Source organism: Polypterus senegalus, chromosome 18 (assembly GCF_016835505.1).
Source record: "Polypterus senegalus isolate Bchr_013 chromosome 18, ASM1683550v1, whole genome shotgun sequence".
Taxonomy (NCBI): Eukaryota; Metazoa; Chordata; class Cladistia; order Polypteriformes; family Polypteridae; genus Polypterus; species Polypterus senegalus.
Genome location: NC_053171.1, coordinates 55663777 through 55680277, shown reverse-complemented (window position 1 = coordinate 55680277; position 16501 = coordinate 55663777). Strand labels below are relative to the sequence as shown.

Genomic DNA, 16501 nt, shown 5'->3' with positions numbered 1-16501 from the left:
AAAATGGTTCAGCACAAATCTGGCATGCTTACTTTACAATTACATTAAAGCAGAGTTTCTTAAACATTTTTTTTTGTTTCAACCAGATCATGTCCTTTTTAGTGTCTTCAACACGCATTCCTTGTTGAATGCCCTACTGATCAACAACTGGGGGACCACCCCCTTGGAGAATCAGGAATGGTGGTGTCCCTGGGAGAATCGTGGCAATTGTCAGAGCAGTTCCCCCTTGGAGAACCGTAGTGATTGCTGAGGGTTCCCCTTAGAGACTTATAGACGATCGTCAGAGTGGTTCCTCCTTGGAGAATCATAGCGATCAACAGAGGAGGGGATGGTCCCCCTTGGAGAATTAGGGATGATTGTTAGAGCAGTTTCCCCTGGGAGAACTGTAGCAATCAGCAGAGCTGGAGAATTGTTGTGATCATTATGGGAGGAATCGATAACAGTCGTCAAGGCAATGTCGATTGCGTATATATATGTAAAAATATATAAAACTGAGTGTCAGTCTGTAGGCATCCTATACAATCCCTCACTCTTTGACCGATCTGTACCAGATGTTACATAATTGTTCTCTAGGACCATATGGGCAACTTTGGGACCCAAAGGTTTGACCCTCTGGGGACCCAGTGTGTTTTTGTTCCTCGTTCCTAGAGTTTGCACACTAGTGCCACCTGCTGGTTAAGAGCAAGTATTACAATCTTATGCCCTCTTACTGATCTGGACCAAATTTTACATAGTTGTTTTCTTAGACCATATGGACAAGAAAGTCTACTTTGGAACCCAAAAGTTGGACACTGGAGGTCCCAGTTATTTTTTTTCCCTGTGTGCTACAACTTGCACACCAGTGCCACCTGCATTGTATCGATTAAGGAAGTGCAGCACAAAACCAAAGGAGACTCAAAGGGTTATTAACTTTTGATTTTTTCAGTTTTTCTTCATAATTTAAGCACTACAAACTGTTCACCTTAAACTAAGAGGACGTGTTGGTCATGACAGATTCATGGTTACAACCCAGCAATTCTGGAATCCAATCTGACCAACTCACGAGAGCAGAGACAATAATAGCAAGGCAGTGTATATGACGGAGAGGACATCTAGTAATAAGAAACCCAGAAGCCTTTGCTTTCTATCCTTAAACCATTTTACAGATACACCTGGGCAACACCAGGTACTTCAACTAGTATAGTATATGTGTGTGTGTATATATATCCATTCATCCATTTTTTTAACCCACATGTATACAGGGATTCCCTAATAAAGATATAGGATCTTTGAGGGATATTCATTTACTTTATATTTATTTCAGCTAAAGTAGTTATCAAGAGCAGATCTAGTACAGTCATTTTTATGCATTACATTATATTAAAAATACAGGGTAATGTTATATAACAGTCTTTAACAAAGAACACAAGTTCACAGATTCAAAGCAGGTACAGAACAGTCAAAAACCCTGCAGCCTCACACTAACAGAGAGGCCAGTAAATATGTCGGACTCCCCTGTGTCAGTTTTCCGACGGCACTCATGTTAGGAGGCTCCCCATCGATCACTACCACCAATCGATAATTTAGAATCAAAGCTCCGTGTCATTTGTCAGTCTGCTGATCATCGGTTTCGCTTTGTCCTTTAAGCCCGTCTCTGTACATCTCAAGGCTGACAGTTCCCCCCACTTGGGCAGATTCTTTAATCAAATGTCATTTAGGCTTCTAGCCATCAGTTGTATGGTGTAACATCTTGAGTGGCTGTGCAGTGATACAATACAGTATGGTTGTGCTGTTACCTTCAGTTATTTTCCGGACATTGAGTATTATAGTGGACAGGTAATACAAAAGCCATAAGGAAACATTGTCCTTGATACTCTTCTTTATTGACGTGACAGCCATCTCAATGTTCATTTAAATAACTGCTGAAATCCTAAATGCATACAGTACAAGGCACTGTACTGACCAACCCCTTAAATGCAACTCTTTTCTTTTTTCCAACAGACTCTGCAGTCTGACGCTGAAGAAGCTAGTAGTGATGAAGGAACTGGACAAAGAACTCATCTCTGCGGTCATTGCTGTGAAAATCCAGGTATGCCAGGTCTATAATGAAGTGCGGCTCTTAGGGAGTCACCACACTATAGATCTTCTGAGGCCTTTTTTTTGGGAATAACATCTGTAAATCTGTTTGTCAAGTGGAAGGTTAATATTCCAGTACAATGGAATATGTGCAACATACAGAGCTCCCTTAAAACTCCCTCAAAATAAAATTCTCTCGCTGGGAGCCATAATTTAATTTTTGTTGTATTAGTCAGTAAAGTCATCCCAAATCCTGGCCCTCAACATATAACTTTATCGGTCTGTCCTTCTCTTCTGCCAGTTTTGACAAATTAGTTAAAAAAAAAACAAAACAGGAAGGAAACGGGTAAGAAAATGGAGAAAGGAGGAAAAAATATTAAAAAAAAAGAGCAGGCTAGCTAAACAAATAATCAGCACAGCCAATCATCTGCTCAAAATGCTCATCAAAAATCTGAGATTCCAGCACAAAGTCACCACTTCTGGAGACTGCAGTTAACTCCTCCATGAGAAATTCACTAGTGTCTGGAAACATGGACCTCAGGAAGTTTGTGATGGCCGACCTTACCTTTACAGTTGTCACCACGACCATATAAGCGACTTCCAGTCATTACAGGATAGCAATGCACACTCTGAAGCCCAAAATGGTGCCACCTATGAGAACTAAATTTACAGGGTGGCAGTTATAAACATAGTGTTAAAAAATAACAACACTGGGAAAGTCAAAAGCCCAATGTGTTGTACACTTCAACAAACCCGGATACAGTTGTGTTGGGTGACCCACTGGTTTACTAGGGTAGCTTCTCTTGATTTCTTTGGGGGGGATCGAGCACAATCATTAAATCCACTACCATTATAAACAACAGCAACTTGTGACCCACTGGCGGCGGTGGCGACAACCCAGTGCTTGAGAAGTCAACGTGTCGCCACGCTTCAGTGTCAGAATGAGTGAGTATAAGCACCTTACCTTGAACTTTCTCTCTTCTTTAACCTGACAAATCTCAGAAGTACAGTAAATGTTAGAACTTGCACCAGTAGATTCAGCAAAGGTCGTGTTGTTACTCACACACAAGTATACAATCCCCTTGAAAGTCGTCATAATTTTCTGCATGACAAAAGACTAATACACATATCTCTACTATACTTGAAATCTTATGCTACATTTCTGAAATTAAAATAAACCATTTTCTGTAGATATCGAACTGAAGAAGAAAAACTCCAATGTTAGTGTTTGCATAAGTATTCAAGCCCTACAATGAATACTTTGTCAAGGACCCTTTTGCAGCAATAACATCTTTCATTCTTTTGCGGTTAGTATGTCCATATTTTGCATTTTGTTCTGGTGTGATTCTTCCCCATTCTTGGAGACCTTCTAGGTTGGTGGGATGGCACCAGTTTTCAAATAGTGCCACAGATTCTCAATAAGGGTTATGATCAGGACTTTGACTTGGCCATTCTTAAACATTTGCCTTTCTGTCACTTTGGGTCATTGTCAGGTTGAAAGATGAATCTTCTCCCGATGTATGGGATAATTGCCTAGAATAAGTTCTCCTGCAATGTTTTGCTGTATTTATGTCCATCCATTGCCTTTTCAACTCTGACAGGATTCCCAGTCCCAGCACATGAAAAGCATCCCCATAGCATTATGCTGCCACCATCATATTTCACCGTAGGTATGGTGTTTTTTGAGGCCTGGGCTGTATTAGTTTTACACCACACATACCTCTGTGAAGTCTGATCTATTTTGACCATATAACCTTCTTCCACATCTTAACTGGGTCTTTCTCATGCTTTGTAGCAAATGCCGTACATGCTTTTCTGCAGACCTTCTTAAGGAATTACTTCTTTCTTGCTTCCCTCCCGTAGAGGCCTGTTTTATGGAGAGCTCTTGAAATTATGGACCCCTTCACCTTCACTCCATTTTCAGCCACAGAGCATTGCAGACTTCAGAGAGTGTTGGTTGGATTTTTACTTGACATCTTGCTTTGATGTTTAGTTTTGAGGGACATCCTGTTCTAGTGAGAGTCTGGGCGCTGTGATGAACCTTCCTGTTTCTGGTGATGGATCCTACATTGCTTAACAAGACCTTCAAACTATTCGATATTTTTTGTAGCTCTTTCCTGCCTTGTGCATTTCAATGACTTTTGTTCTCACATCAGCAGAGTGCTCCTTTGTTTTCACTTTTGCAGTGATTGCCCAACAAAGAGCACAGCCCTTTCAAAGGGGGCTTTTTATATCCTGAGAGATAGCCGTACCTCATTATGTTTCATAATGACTGTCACCTTTGTGTCGTTTGTAATTCATTTGTCATTTGTGTAGACCTGGAGCTTCCAAAGCACAGAGGTTTAAACACTGATACAAACACGAACTTTGGAGTTTTTCTTGTAAATGGTTTATTTGCACTTTGGAAATGTATTGTTATAGCATAAAAGTTCACGTTAAAAATACTGAATGGATAAATATGTGTACAAATCTTTTGTCGTGAAGAAAATTAGGATGACTTTCAAGGGGATCAAATACTTTTACAGGCCACAGTACACGTCCATATTAAAAAATAATAAATAAATAAAACAACAACAAGAATTGGGGTCCGGTATTCAAAGGAGGACTGAGGAGAAACAGCATCCCATCAACAAAAAGGACCGAAACAATAAACTGTGTACAAAAATGCAAACACATGAACAAACTGCACCTTTTTTGGAGTCAATCTAAGTTAGAATGAAAGTGTGGCAGGAAAATTAAGTATTAGTTGTTGAAGATTCCAACCTCCAAATGAGAGCCTGCTCTGCATTTGTTGTTGGTGTTGCACTAAGGGAGACATGCAGATATGACGTTCATTGTACTGTGAGCTTGAGCGTGAAGGTCTTGTTTTCTACATCTCTTAATTATTAAAGGTTCTGAAAGCCTTCAATTCTTGTGTTCCATGAGTTTAGTCTTACCTGGAGCAGCCAGTTGTGCTCAGTTTTTCCTCCCAGACCCTACCATACCATATTTTCTGTTTCTCATTGATCCTTATGCAGATAGCGAAATTCAAATAAGGAGTATCCAGAGCTGTTTGCTCTTTATTACGACAGCTTCTCTAATGTCTTAAACTGACGAATGTACAAAACTAAATGGACTGAATCGTTTCCTGGCGTATGTCAAGTTTCTTATGTTCATATAACAGTGCAACAACATGACAACATCCTTTGAAACCAGCACGGCACCAATAAGGAGTGATGTCAAGAACCGCAAATGAACATAGACAATAAATAAAATGAATAGTTTACAAAAAAAGAATTTGGAAAATGTATCTAAAATACACCACAATGATCTAAAGCTCCAGACAGTGTTCACCTCTACTTATGTACTCAGAAATGCCTGAGCTTTGTAAAGAGCTGAGGCCATTGGCACAGGGGTTAGTTATGCTGCCTTTCAGCTCCAGGAACTAGAGTCTGAATCGTGGCCTGGTCACAGTTTGGGCGGACTTGACAGTTTCTCCATTTATTTGGTTGTTTTTCCTTCTACATGACAAAGAGAGGTACTGTTTGTTCAGGTAATATGTGTCTTGATAAAGCAAAAGGATTAGAATTAGGGGCCTTCTTCCTTTGAAATTTCAATCCTGAAACTTCAGCAGTGCATGGCTGCCCAGCGGGCAGGGTGGTCATCTCATTGTTTTAGGACCACAATTTATATTCCAGGGAACTTCTTGGGTTGTGTTTGTATGTTCAGCTTGTGTGTGTCTGGGTTTCTTCCCACAATCTAAAAACATGCTGACAGGCTAATGGGGCTCATTAAAGTTGGTGTGGTATGAAGAACTGTGGCTGTGTGAGTGACTGTGACCACCTATTCATCTGCATTGCTTTTCCAGGATTGGTTTGTGCTTTGCACCCAAGATCATCTGGATAGACCGAGACCCTCTCTTGGTTGATGTGGCCCCCTTAGATGCAGACTAGGGAATCCATTCCCGGGAATTCGGGAATCCTGCATGTCATTCCCGGGAATCCCGTGCTCCCGGGGTTGACACAGTGCACGGGCAACTCCCTTGTGAACGGTTTTAGAACGACCGACACTTATTTTTAATAAAACTACTGTAATACAGTATGTTGACACCAATAAAAGATTAACCTTATCTACAAGCAGTTCATGCTGTCATATACTGTAAGTACATGTATCTAGTTCAGGGGTGCCCACACTTTTTTGGCTTGCGAACTACTTTTAAAATGATCAGGTCAAAATGATCTAACTACATTAAAAATGCTATATATATATATATATAAGAAAATGGGTACCTGAACAATGTAAACTTCTAAAATACCTATACAATAACTATAATCGTAATAAATGAACAATAAAACAGCGGAGAAGCCGTGGATTAAATAAAAAGGCTACAGTTATCAGCAGGGAGATTTGAATACTGTGGCGAAGCAAGGAAGGGAAAAAAGAGACCAGAGCGACGGATGGCCTTACATAGGCAGGCAGCCAACAACGTGGGAGGCGTGGGGATGGGGGACCCAATGCCGCCTCACACGGTGACCGAGCTGCAGGCAATGGATGTATATATGTACGTAAGTAGGATTCAGTTAGCATTGGGAACCCGCGTACCAAATTTCTTGAAGATGGGCCTATAGGTAACAAAGACCATTAGAAAGTTCAATATGGCGGCCGATAGTGGCGTCATACCACCGAAATACATACGTACATTGGTTTCGGTCAGAGTAGGGAAGCTGCCTACCAAATTTTGTGAAGATGGGACCATAAATAAGAAAGTTTAACATGGCGGACGTTGTCGACTGTTATAACCGTTACGCGTAGTATTTCTAAACAAAACCTGCTTAACTTTTGTAAGTGAGCTGTAAGGAATGAGCCTGCCAAGTTTCATCCTTCTACCTATACGGGAAGTTGGAGAATTGGTGATGAGTGAGTCAGTGAGGGCAAAAAAGACTGTTGAAAAGTTCAATATGGCGGCCGACAGTGGCATCATACCACCGAAATAAGTATGTACATCAGTTTCGGTTAGCACAGGGAAGCCGCCTACCAAATTTCGTGAAGATGGGGCCATAAATAAGAAAGTTTAACATGGCGGACGTTGTTGACCGTTATGCATAAAATTTCGAAATGAAACCTGCTTTACTTTTGTAAGTAAGCTGTAAGGAATGAGCCTGCCAAATTTCAGCCTTCTACCTACTGTACATGGGAAGTTGGAGAATTAATTAGTGATGAGTGAGTCAGTGAGGGCTTTGCCTTTATATATATATATATATATATATATATATTGCATAATTTTACTGTCAAATAATGCCCTAATTCTGGGCTCATCAGGTGTACACACTCACTGCACCCCCTTTTGTGGATCGAACCTCGGACGTTAGCATCGAAGCCTTTTTACGTTGCGCCACGGCATGTGGTTCGTTTATTTGACAGCATGTAGATCGGGGTAATTACATTCATGGCATTCGTAGTCTGAATCACAATCTGATTGTATGGGTCGTGTAAAGAAAGATAACACAGAGCGCATAAAGTTTTGGGGTTGTGAGCCCTGTATGCTGGCAAACAAAATGAAAACACGGTCTTTTGCCGTTTCACAGTAACAAAAAGCATGAACGAACTACAAGACAAAATGGAGGGTTGGAGGGACACTTTTAAAAGGAGGGACCGGAAATCAGGCGTGATGGCTGCTGGGTAGGTGTGGTGGTGCATGGGAATCTTGATGTCATCATCAGAGGACCAGAGGGAAGAAGGGAACCCCCGGAAGTGCTGTTCTGTTTTTACTCCGGGCTGGTTTATGGCGGCGTCGCTTCATCTTTTGTATGAGACAAGACAGAGAAAGGTTAGTACGCTGCCTTCGTCCTCTGGCCGGCTGTTCGGCGATGCGCGTCAGGTCCGTCAACTGCTCCCGATGCGCTCGTGCGTGACAGTGGACACCTACCAGGTAACGCTTGTGGTTGGTCTGCAAGTTGGCAAACATCCGCCACAGTGCCCTCTTCAGTTGCGAGAAGCAGATCATAGAATGTTGCATAGTTTTACTGTCAAATAATGCAACGAATACGCAACACGTGTTTCGCCCTTATTCTGGGCTCATCAGGCGTACACACTCACTGCACCCCCTCTTGGGGATTGAACGACGTCCGAGGCGAAGCAACGGCGTGTGGTTCATTTATTTGACAGCATGTAGATCGGGGTAATTAAATTCATGGCATTTGTAGTCTGAATCACAATCTGATTGTATGGGTGCGTGTGGGATGACCAGTGTGTTAGAAGAAACGAGATCTCAGACTGGCCGCCCTGTATGTCAATGAAGTGGCAAATGCCATAGGGAGGATATATGATAGACTAACATTTAAAAAAAATTTTTTTGAATGCAACACGATCTACCTGCACTGCCTTTCCGATCTACCGGTCGATTGCGATAAACATATTGGGCACACCTGATGTAATTAGTTGCGGTAATAAGAGCGTAGAAAGCACAACGTGTGCAGCATGTGGTCGTCCAGGCGAGAGCGCACCTTCGTGAACAATACGCCAGCCGCTGAGAAAGCACGCTCTGCCTTCACTGAAGTACACACTCATCAGATACTGATACACTTGTTCTAAACAACGCCTGCACTTCCTGTTGCTCTAAAACAACGCCATTTCAACTTTTACTGATGCATCTAGTTTCTTGTCATCGTTCTGTGATGGCAAGTTTCTTGGCACAGATAATGCGGATGCCACAGACTGATGCATTGCAATTTCAAGTTGTTGTTCAAAGCTGTTGTCTGACAGACGTCAATGAAGTCTGCCCTGTCCTAGCATTCGTGAGGTGCAGAGTACAGACTCCTCCCAGTCCACTGTGCCCAGTCTTCGTGGGAGCCGGGAGACTGACTACTGCTGGTCTGTTGTTGACTGAATTAATCGGCAACACACTACACAATGGGACAAAAAAACATGCCACTTAATTCTTTTCAACTATAACTCTGTTATTTCTTGATCGATTTTTACACTTTTACATGCTATATATGCGAGCTTAGCCATTCCCAGTTTCCCAGGAATTACAACAGTTTCATTCCCGGGAATATAGGAATGAAAAATGTCCGGGAATCTCGGGCTCCCAATTACCTATTTGCAGACAAGAGTGTGGAAAAGCCTACTGTTGTAGTAGATACTTACTTCTGAATGGTGAAAAAAATCTTCAATTTTTTAGATTACAGCCAAACTGGTTATAAAAGGCAAGCAGCTCAAATTTATTTGTTTTTTCTGTGCACTGACTTACAGTCATTCTGTCTTGTTTCACAGGGTTCAAAGAGGGTCCTTAGATCCCATGAAATCGTGCTGCCTCCCAGTGGACTGGTGGAAACCGATCTGGCTCTTACATTTTCTTTACAGGTAAGCTGTCCCAGTAGTGTGAACTTTGTTGGATATTTTTAATACCCAAAATGCTTGTTTGATGGTCAGTTTGCTAGCTGGGTATTGTCCATCTATTCAGTACTTCAATAATAATAATAATAATAATAATAGTAAAAAAAAGACTTTAAAAAATGTGATTTTTCAGCTTTTGTTTCTGATTAGCAGTAAGTGTTTGAAGGTGTTAGGAGTGAAACGTATCCTTGTGTTCACAAACATTATGCAGGTTACTATTCAAAAGGTTTGTGTTTTTCAAGTTAGCATTTAAATTGGGGATGATTCTCCATTTTAAACTCTATTTTGAAAACACCATTGGAAAAATCTCTTCTAAATGGGCCTTCATATTCTGAGCTTAGTACCCATTTAAGCTTGACATGTGAAGTGCAAAGACAAGGAAGGAGTTGATTTTATGGATTACCATATTGTAGGAGTGAGTGATGATAAGGCAAAAAAATCATATCACAGTATAACAGAGATTAACGCAGAACAGAACACAAGTAATCATCAATACAATATAATAGTAAAATAAAAATATTTCAAGTACAGAGCAGAATTCAACAGTAGCTGTTATCATGTAGTACGATTTGGATTTGTTCAGAGTCCTGGAGACCTCGGGCATCAAGCTGCCTCCCCTTTATTGGCCATTCCACAGCTGAGTCAGTGCTGGGCCAGCCAATCCGATGAGAGGATCTCTCTACCCAATGATTCCTGCGATCCTTCATCAGAGCTGACTTTACCTTAGGCAGGCAAAATAACTTGGCAGGTGGGCAGTGGCACCAAGTAACAAATTTGATAGATAGTTATGAAAGGCACTGTAATAATAGACAGATACTGTAGATTGAACTATCAAACTAGCTTTCTAGCTGACTATCTAACTTTATTTTTCCCTAGGGGGAATTTTGGCTTTTTACAGAAGCTCTTTAAATAAACAAATACATAAATATACACACACACTTTGGTCAGAACACACATCAGAATGACTATAAAGCAGGAAAAATTCAAAAGAAAGATAAGTTCTGACTTGGCATTCCCAGTCTCAGTAAGGCGTTATACAGACATATTGCCACAGGCATGAATGATTTCCCATCGCATTTCTTGACGTGCAGCTTCTGAAGTCTTTAATATCAGTGTGAAGCGTTGTTCATAATGGCCCTAAGTTTTGTTTTAATTCTCTCCTTTGCTATGACCTCCAGGGGTTCCAGAGTTCATCCTGCTCTTTTAATAGGTTTGTTAATTCGGTGGGCTTTCTCTTGAAGTGATGTTGCCACCCCAACACACCACAGTGTTGAAAATTACCCCGGCCATCACAGAGTTGTAAAAGTTGCTCCCTCATGCCGCAGCCAAACCCAAACACTGGACAAGATGTGTTTACTTCCTGTCCTCTTCCTTTTTAAAATCGCCAGATTCAAACATGCATACATACAGTGTAAAATTCGCTTTATTTGCTGTGGATCAGACTCTGCATTCACCTACCAATGCAGTTGAACAGATGTTAACATTTTGTGAGCTTTTTTTACATTCAAGTGAAGTTGTCCAGTTTTCTACTTATTGCTAACATATGGTAAAACATTTATTTTCAAAATCTATTATGCAAACAGAATTTCATCCAGTATACTGTATCAACCTGTTTCTTGCCCACTCCACCATTTAGCATTTTTCGGATTGCTTCTGTGTGAAAAATGGTGCTTGAGAAACAATAAACTATACAGTGAGTTTCCACAATTCTTCTTCTTCTTTTGGCTGCTCCTGTTAGGGGTTGCCACAGCAGATCATCTTTTTTCTATATCTTTCTGTCCTCGTCATCTTGCTCTGTCACACCCATCACCTTCATGTCCTCTCTCACCACATCCATAAACCTTCTCTTAGGCCTTCATTTTTTTCTTCTTGCATGGCAGCTCTATCTTTAACATCCTTCTCCCAATATACTCAGAATCTCTCCTCTGCACATGTCTAAACCAACGCAATCTTGCCTCTCTGACTTTGTCTCCCAACCGTCCAACTTGAGCTGATCCTGTAATGTACTCATTTCTAATCCTATCCATCCTCATCACACCCAATGCAAATCTTAGCATCTGCTACCTCCAGCTCTGTCTCACAACTGTCCTGTAGACAGTGAGTTTCCACAATACCCACATGTATTTGCAACAATTTCATTTTTTCTCCAGAAAAACGCCTCCAACAGTAGAGTGTTTTTGTAAATTTTCTAGATGTGTTTAATTAAAATGGAAAGATGTAAATGAGACTGTGGAGGAATATAAATGGAAGTTAACAGTAAATAAATAAACAGGAGCTGCTCCTGCTGCTTGATGTTTACGAAGCTCTGCAGCAAGCACATGAAATTGTTCAGGAGGAGATGATGAAAATTGTGATAATTCTCTTTACTCCTTGGTCTAAATCATTTAAAATGTAGTCCACCTCAAAGCCTCCAACCACAAGGACCATCCTAGAAACTTGATTCTGTTCATCTATACACAGTTTTTTTCCAATATGTTTCATCAATCATCCAAGTGACTTCCTCAGTCTCAGTTGACTGCAGGTTTCTCCAACCTTAGAAACAGTACCTTGGCCTAATGACTGAACTAGCACCATTGACTAAAAATAGGCTGTGTGATCAATGATATGCAAAATGTCCTTTGATCAATGGCCATGAGTACCATTCACAGAGAGTTGGGAAATGGTTGCCATCACTGCATTGTAAGATGGTGAAAGATGTACCCTTAGGCCCCCTCCTCGGTTCAAAGATGGTCGTTCCTTTTTCACATAAATGGCCTCTTTGACTCCTCTTCATTACTGAAAGAGTGACCACTGTCCTGTAGATGTAAATAGACTGCGGAGTCCTGGCCTGACGAGGTAGCTTTTCTGTGTTGTGCCATCCACTTTGCCAGTGATTATTTGTTTCCCTGATGTATGATTCATAGCAATCTTCTTGTCACTTAACTGCGTAAACTATATTACTCTGTCTATGCCGGGGCACCCGATCCTTGGGGTGAACCAATTTTTGCCGTATCGTGTTTTGGGGTTTGAAAGCCACTGAGACCTGGGGCCTCATGCATAACGCCGTGTGTAGAATTCACACTATAACATGTCATAGGCACAAAAGCGGAAATGTGCTTATGCACAAAAACATCCAGAAGCATAAATCTGTGCGAACGCCAACTTCCATGTTCTTCCGCTACATAAATACCGGTCAGCGTGAAAAGTAACGCACATGCACATGCCTGCTGTCCCACCCCATCTTCTCCCAGAATTACGCCTCTTTGAATATGCAAATCAATATAAATAGCCCTTAAGCTCAGCATTCTGTGAAAAGGCAATGGCAAAAGCATAAGGGAAAATAGAAGAAGTTCATCGAATACCAAGTGGAGAAAAAGAAAAACATACTATTTGTTGGTTTAAACATTGGTATAAACAACAAAAGGAAGCTGATGTGTGACATAGAGTGTTGGAGAAACTGAAAATCTCAAGTTCACAAAGTCACACAGTGCCGAAATAAAAAAGAAGTTGTCAGATATCAAAGTCTCAGTGAAAAGGCGAGTCGTAGCCCACTGTCTGAGTGTCATATCAAAGCTTATTAGGGTACAGAGAAGAAAAAAGCATGAAATGTCAACTTTAATCTCGTAATTTCCACTTTAATCATATAGTTTATTTTGTCTTTAAAGTAGAACATCATAAACTTCATCTTAAAATCGTTTAATTTACTAGTTTCTCAAATCCCATCGTAACTAAGTAGCACATTAAATGCTTTGTTTTGTATTTGATCTTCTATCCGCTCTATGTGTGAATCACTACGTGCTTCTTAAACTGGCTTTCTCTTCCTCCGACAGGACACAGAATCCATTACATTCGTAATATTACAGCTCACTAAATAAGTAAAATACTGAGCTGTATACTTGATATCATTTTCATGATGATAGGAGTTAAAGCATGTTATTAAACATGGGAACACGGTGGCACAGTGATTGTGTCTCTTTCAAACGTACTAATCCCCAATTCCTGTCCTTTCTTTTCTTTCTCCAAATACCCAATCGCCACACAATAAGCTCTGTAATAGACGTAAAGCCATCTGTAAGCTTAGAACGCTGATTCTTCAAAACTTTTAAAAAACATTGAAATATCTTCGTAGTAGGTATTTAATTATTCTATCCTTCCAGTGTCACGCCAGTCCCAGCAAGCATACAGCACGAGGCAGGAACAATCTGTGAACAGAGCACCAGATTCTTGCTAGTGCAGCGACACCGTGTCCTGGCATGTTTAATTATTAACAATATAGATTATTTAAATGAAATTAAAGTTTTATCTATATAATAAACATATTTTGCTGCATTTCATCTTAAAAATGATATCGTCATCATATGTAAATATGCTCTTTATAAAGTGGCTCAGGTGCAATATTATAACTGCTTGCAAGTTTACAGTGAGGTGATTGTACTTGTAAGTACAAACAGTTCTACAAGGAGCACTTGATGGACTGATTGAGTGCATTTATAGTTCTTGGGATGAAACTGTTTCTGAACCCCGAGGTCCATACAGGAAAGGTTTTGAAGCATTTGCCGTGTGAGAGCAGTTGAAATAGGCAGCATGGCTGAGGCAGAGTGTGCTTGATGCTGTATACTGATAATTCTCTTTCCAATCAGCTGCTTCGAGTGGTGCAGTGAGAGTAATATGGAAAAAGGTGATTCGCTGTGGCAACTCCTAACGGGAGCAGCTGAAAGAAGAAACAGGCTTACACAACATTTTTGTGCGTACACACTGTTTATACATGAGGCCAGGGGCCTCATGTATAACGCCATGCGTAGAACTCGCATTATAACATGGCGTAAGCACAAAAGCCGAAATGTGTTTACGCACAGAAAAATCCAGATGCAGGAATCTGTGCGTACTCCAACTTCCACGTTCTTCCGTTACATAAATCCCGATCAGCGTGAAAACTAACGCTCGTGCACGCGCATTATGTAACGCCCCAAATCCTCCCAGAATTACGCCTATTTGAATATGCAAATCAATATAAATCGCCCTTAAGCGCAGCCTTCTGTGAAAAGACAATGGGAAAAGCACGGTGAAAATATAAGAATTTCAGCGAATACCAAGTGGAGGCAAAGGAAAAACATACTATTTGTTCAAATAAACCGTGGTATAATCAACAAAATGAAGTTGATCGAGTGACATAGCGTGTTGGAGAAACTTGAAAGCTCACATTCACAAAATCGCACAGTGCCGGAAATAAAAAAGAAGTCACATATCAAAGTTGCCGTGAAAAGAAGAGTTGTAAGCCCACTGTCTGAGTGTCATATGAAAGTTTATTAGGGTACAGAGAAAAAAGGCACACGGTGGGGAAAAAGCACGAAATGTCAACTTCAATCTCGACATTTCCACTTTAATCATGTAGTTTATTTTGCCATTTAGTAGAACATTATAAACTTAATCTTAAAATCATTTAATTAACCAGTTTCTCAAATCACATCGTAATTAAAGTAGCACGTTAAATGCTTTGTTTTATATTTGATCTTCTACTCGTATGTGCTGTATGTGTGTGAATCACTACTTGCTTCTTAAACTGGCTCTCTTCCTCCAACTGGACACAGAGTCCATTACATTCGTGATATTACAGCTCTCTGAATAACTAAAATACTGAGATGTATACGTGATATCATTTTCATGATGATAGGAGTTAAAGCAAATTATTAAACATGTGTTTCACTTCGATGAAATAATTTATTGCAGCAGTACTTAGGGGCGGCTCTAGGCTTGTGGTGGTACTGGGCAGAGGAAGAATCGGTGGCTCCTTCGTCGGCCAATGTCAGTAAGGTAGCTTATCACGGTGGATGGCCACGTCCGTTGCGGACACTGCACAGCAGCCTCGTGGTCATGACAAGCATTTATCTTTTGTCAAAATTTGTCGCTGCGTTTTTAGCTGTGTTGTTATTTTCTCTTTCTGTTTTATATTCAATATATATTGGCGTAGCTGTCACTGCAGTCCTTGCTTTTCTTTCCCCAAGTAACCGATCGCCATATAATCAGCTCTGTAATAGACGTTAAGCCATCTGTAAGCTTAGCGCCGATTCTTCAAAACGTTTAAAGAACATTGAAATATCTTCGTAGTACATGTTTAATTATTCTATCCTTCACGACACTCCCAGTGAAGAATATAGATTATTTAAATGAAATTAAAGTTTTATGTGTATAATTTAACAAACATATTTTGCTGCATTTCACCTTAAAAATGATATCGTCATCATTTGTAAATACGCGCTTTATAAAGTGGCCCAGGTTGTGAGATATTATAACTGTAGTGCAAGTTTACAGTGGGGTGATTGTACTTATAAGTACAAACAGTTCTACAAGGAGCAATTGATTGAGTGCATTTAAAGTTCTTGGGATTAAACTGTTTTGAACCGCGAGGTCTGTACAGGAAAGGCTTTAAAACGTTTTGCAGTGGCTGAGACAGCGTGTCCTTAAAGCTGTATACCGATAATTCTCTTTCCGATCAGCTGCTGCTATGATTCACACTCAGATACAGTGATATAAATACTCCGAGTCGTGCAGTGAGAGTAATATGGAAAAAGATGATCCGCTGTGGCAACTCCTAACGGGAGGAGCTGAAAGAAGAAGAAGAAGAAGAAGTGAGAGTAACAACGCTAAAGCAGTTATGGTATTTGGAATACTATGGCTGTCCCTGGACCATTATATTGTTACGAGTTAATTACAATCAGATGCATTACACTAATAAACAATATGCGGTTAGTTTCTGTGTATTTATAAAGCCGCGTCATGAAAATAATGAGTAATCACACAAGAACAGTACCATTGCTTTGACGCTGGGTGCCGCCAGTTTGCAAAACCGAGCGGAGAACTTGCGTACGACAAGGCATGAGGTACCGTGGAAAAGTGCGTGGCTTTACACCAAGTGTAGGTTTTATACATCGCGATTTGAACGTGGAAAACATTTCTGTGCGTACACACCGTTTATACATGAGGCCCCTGGTGTTTTGAAAAAATGCGTCTCAGCTGTTCCAATACTCATGACACAAAAGGGATCACCAAAGGTTTTCGCTTAGGCAGTGGTTGTCCTTCATCTCTCCTGGATTGC

The 16501-nt window shown here is 40.6% G+C and overlaps 1 protein-coding gene across 2 annotated transcripts in view; it reads left to right on the top strand.

Annotated features, from left to right (window-relative positions):
- pacs2 (phosphofurin acidic cluster sorting protein 2) overlaps positions 1-16501 on the top strand; it is a 302620-nt gene that overhangs the window by 160154 nt on the left and 125965 nt on the right. For both annotated transcript variants that reach the window (XM_039741990.1, XM_039741989.1), the window contains exons 2-3: positions 1981-2068; positions 9307-9396. In XM_039741990.1, the coding sequence (XP_039597924.1) occupies positions 1981-2068; positions 9307-9396 (178 nt within the window). The remainder of the gene's footprint in view (positions 1-1980; positions 2069-9306; positions 9397-16501) is intronic.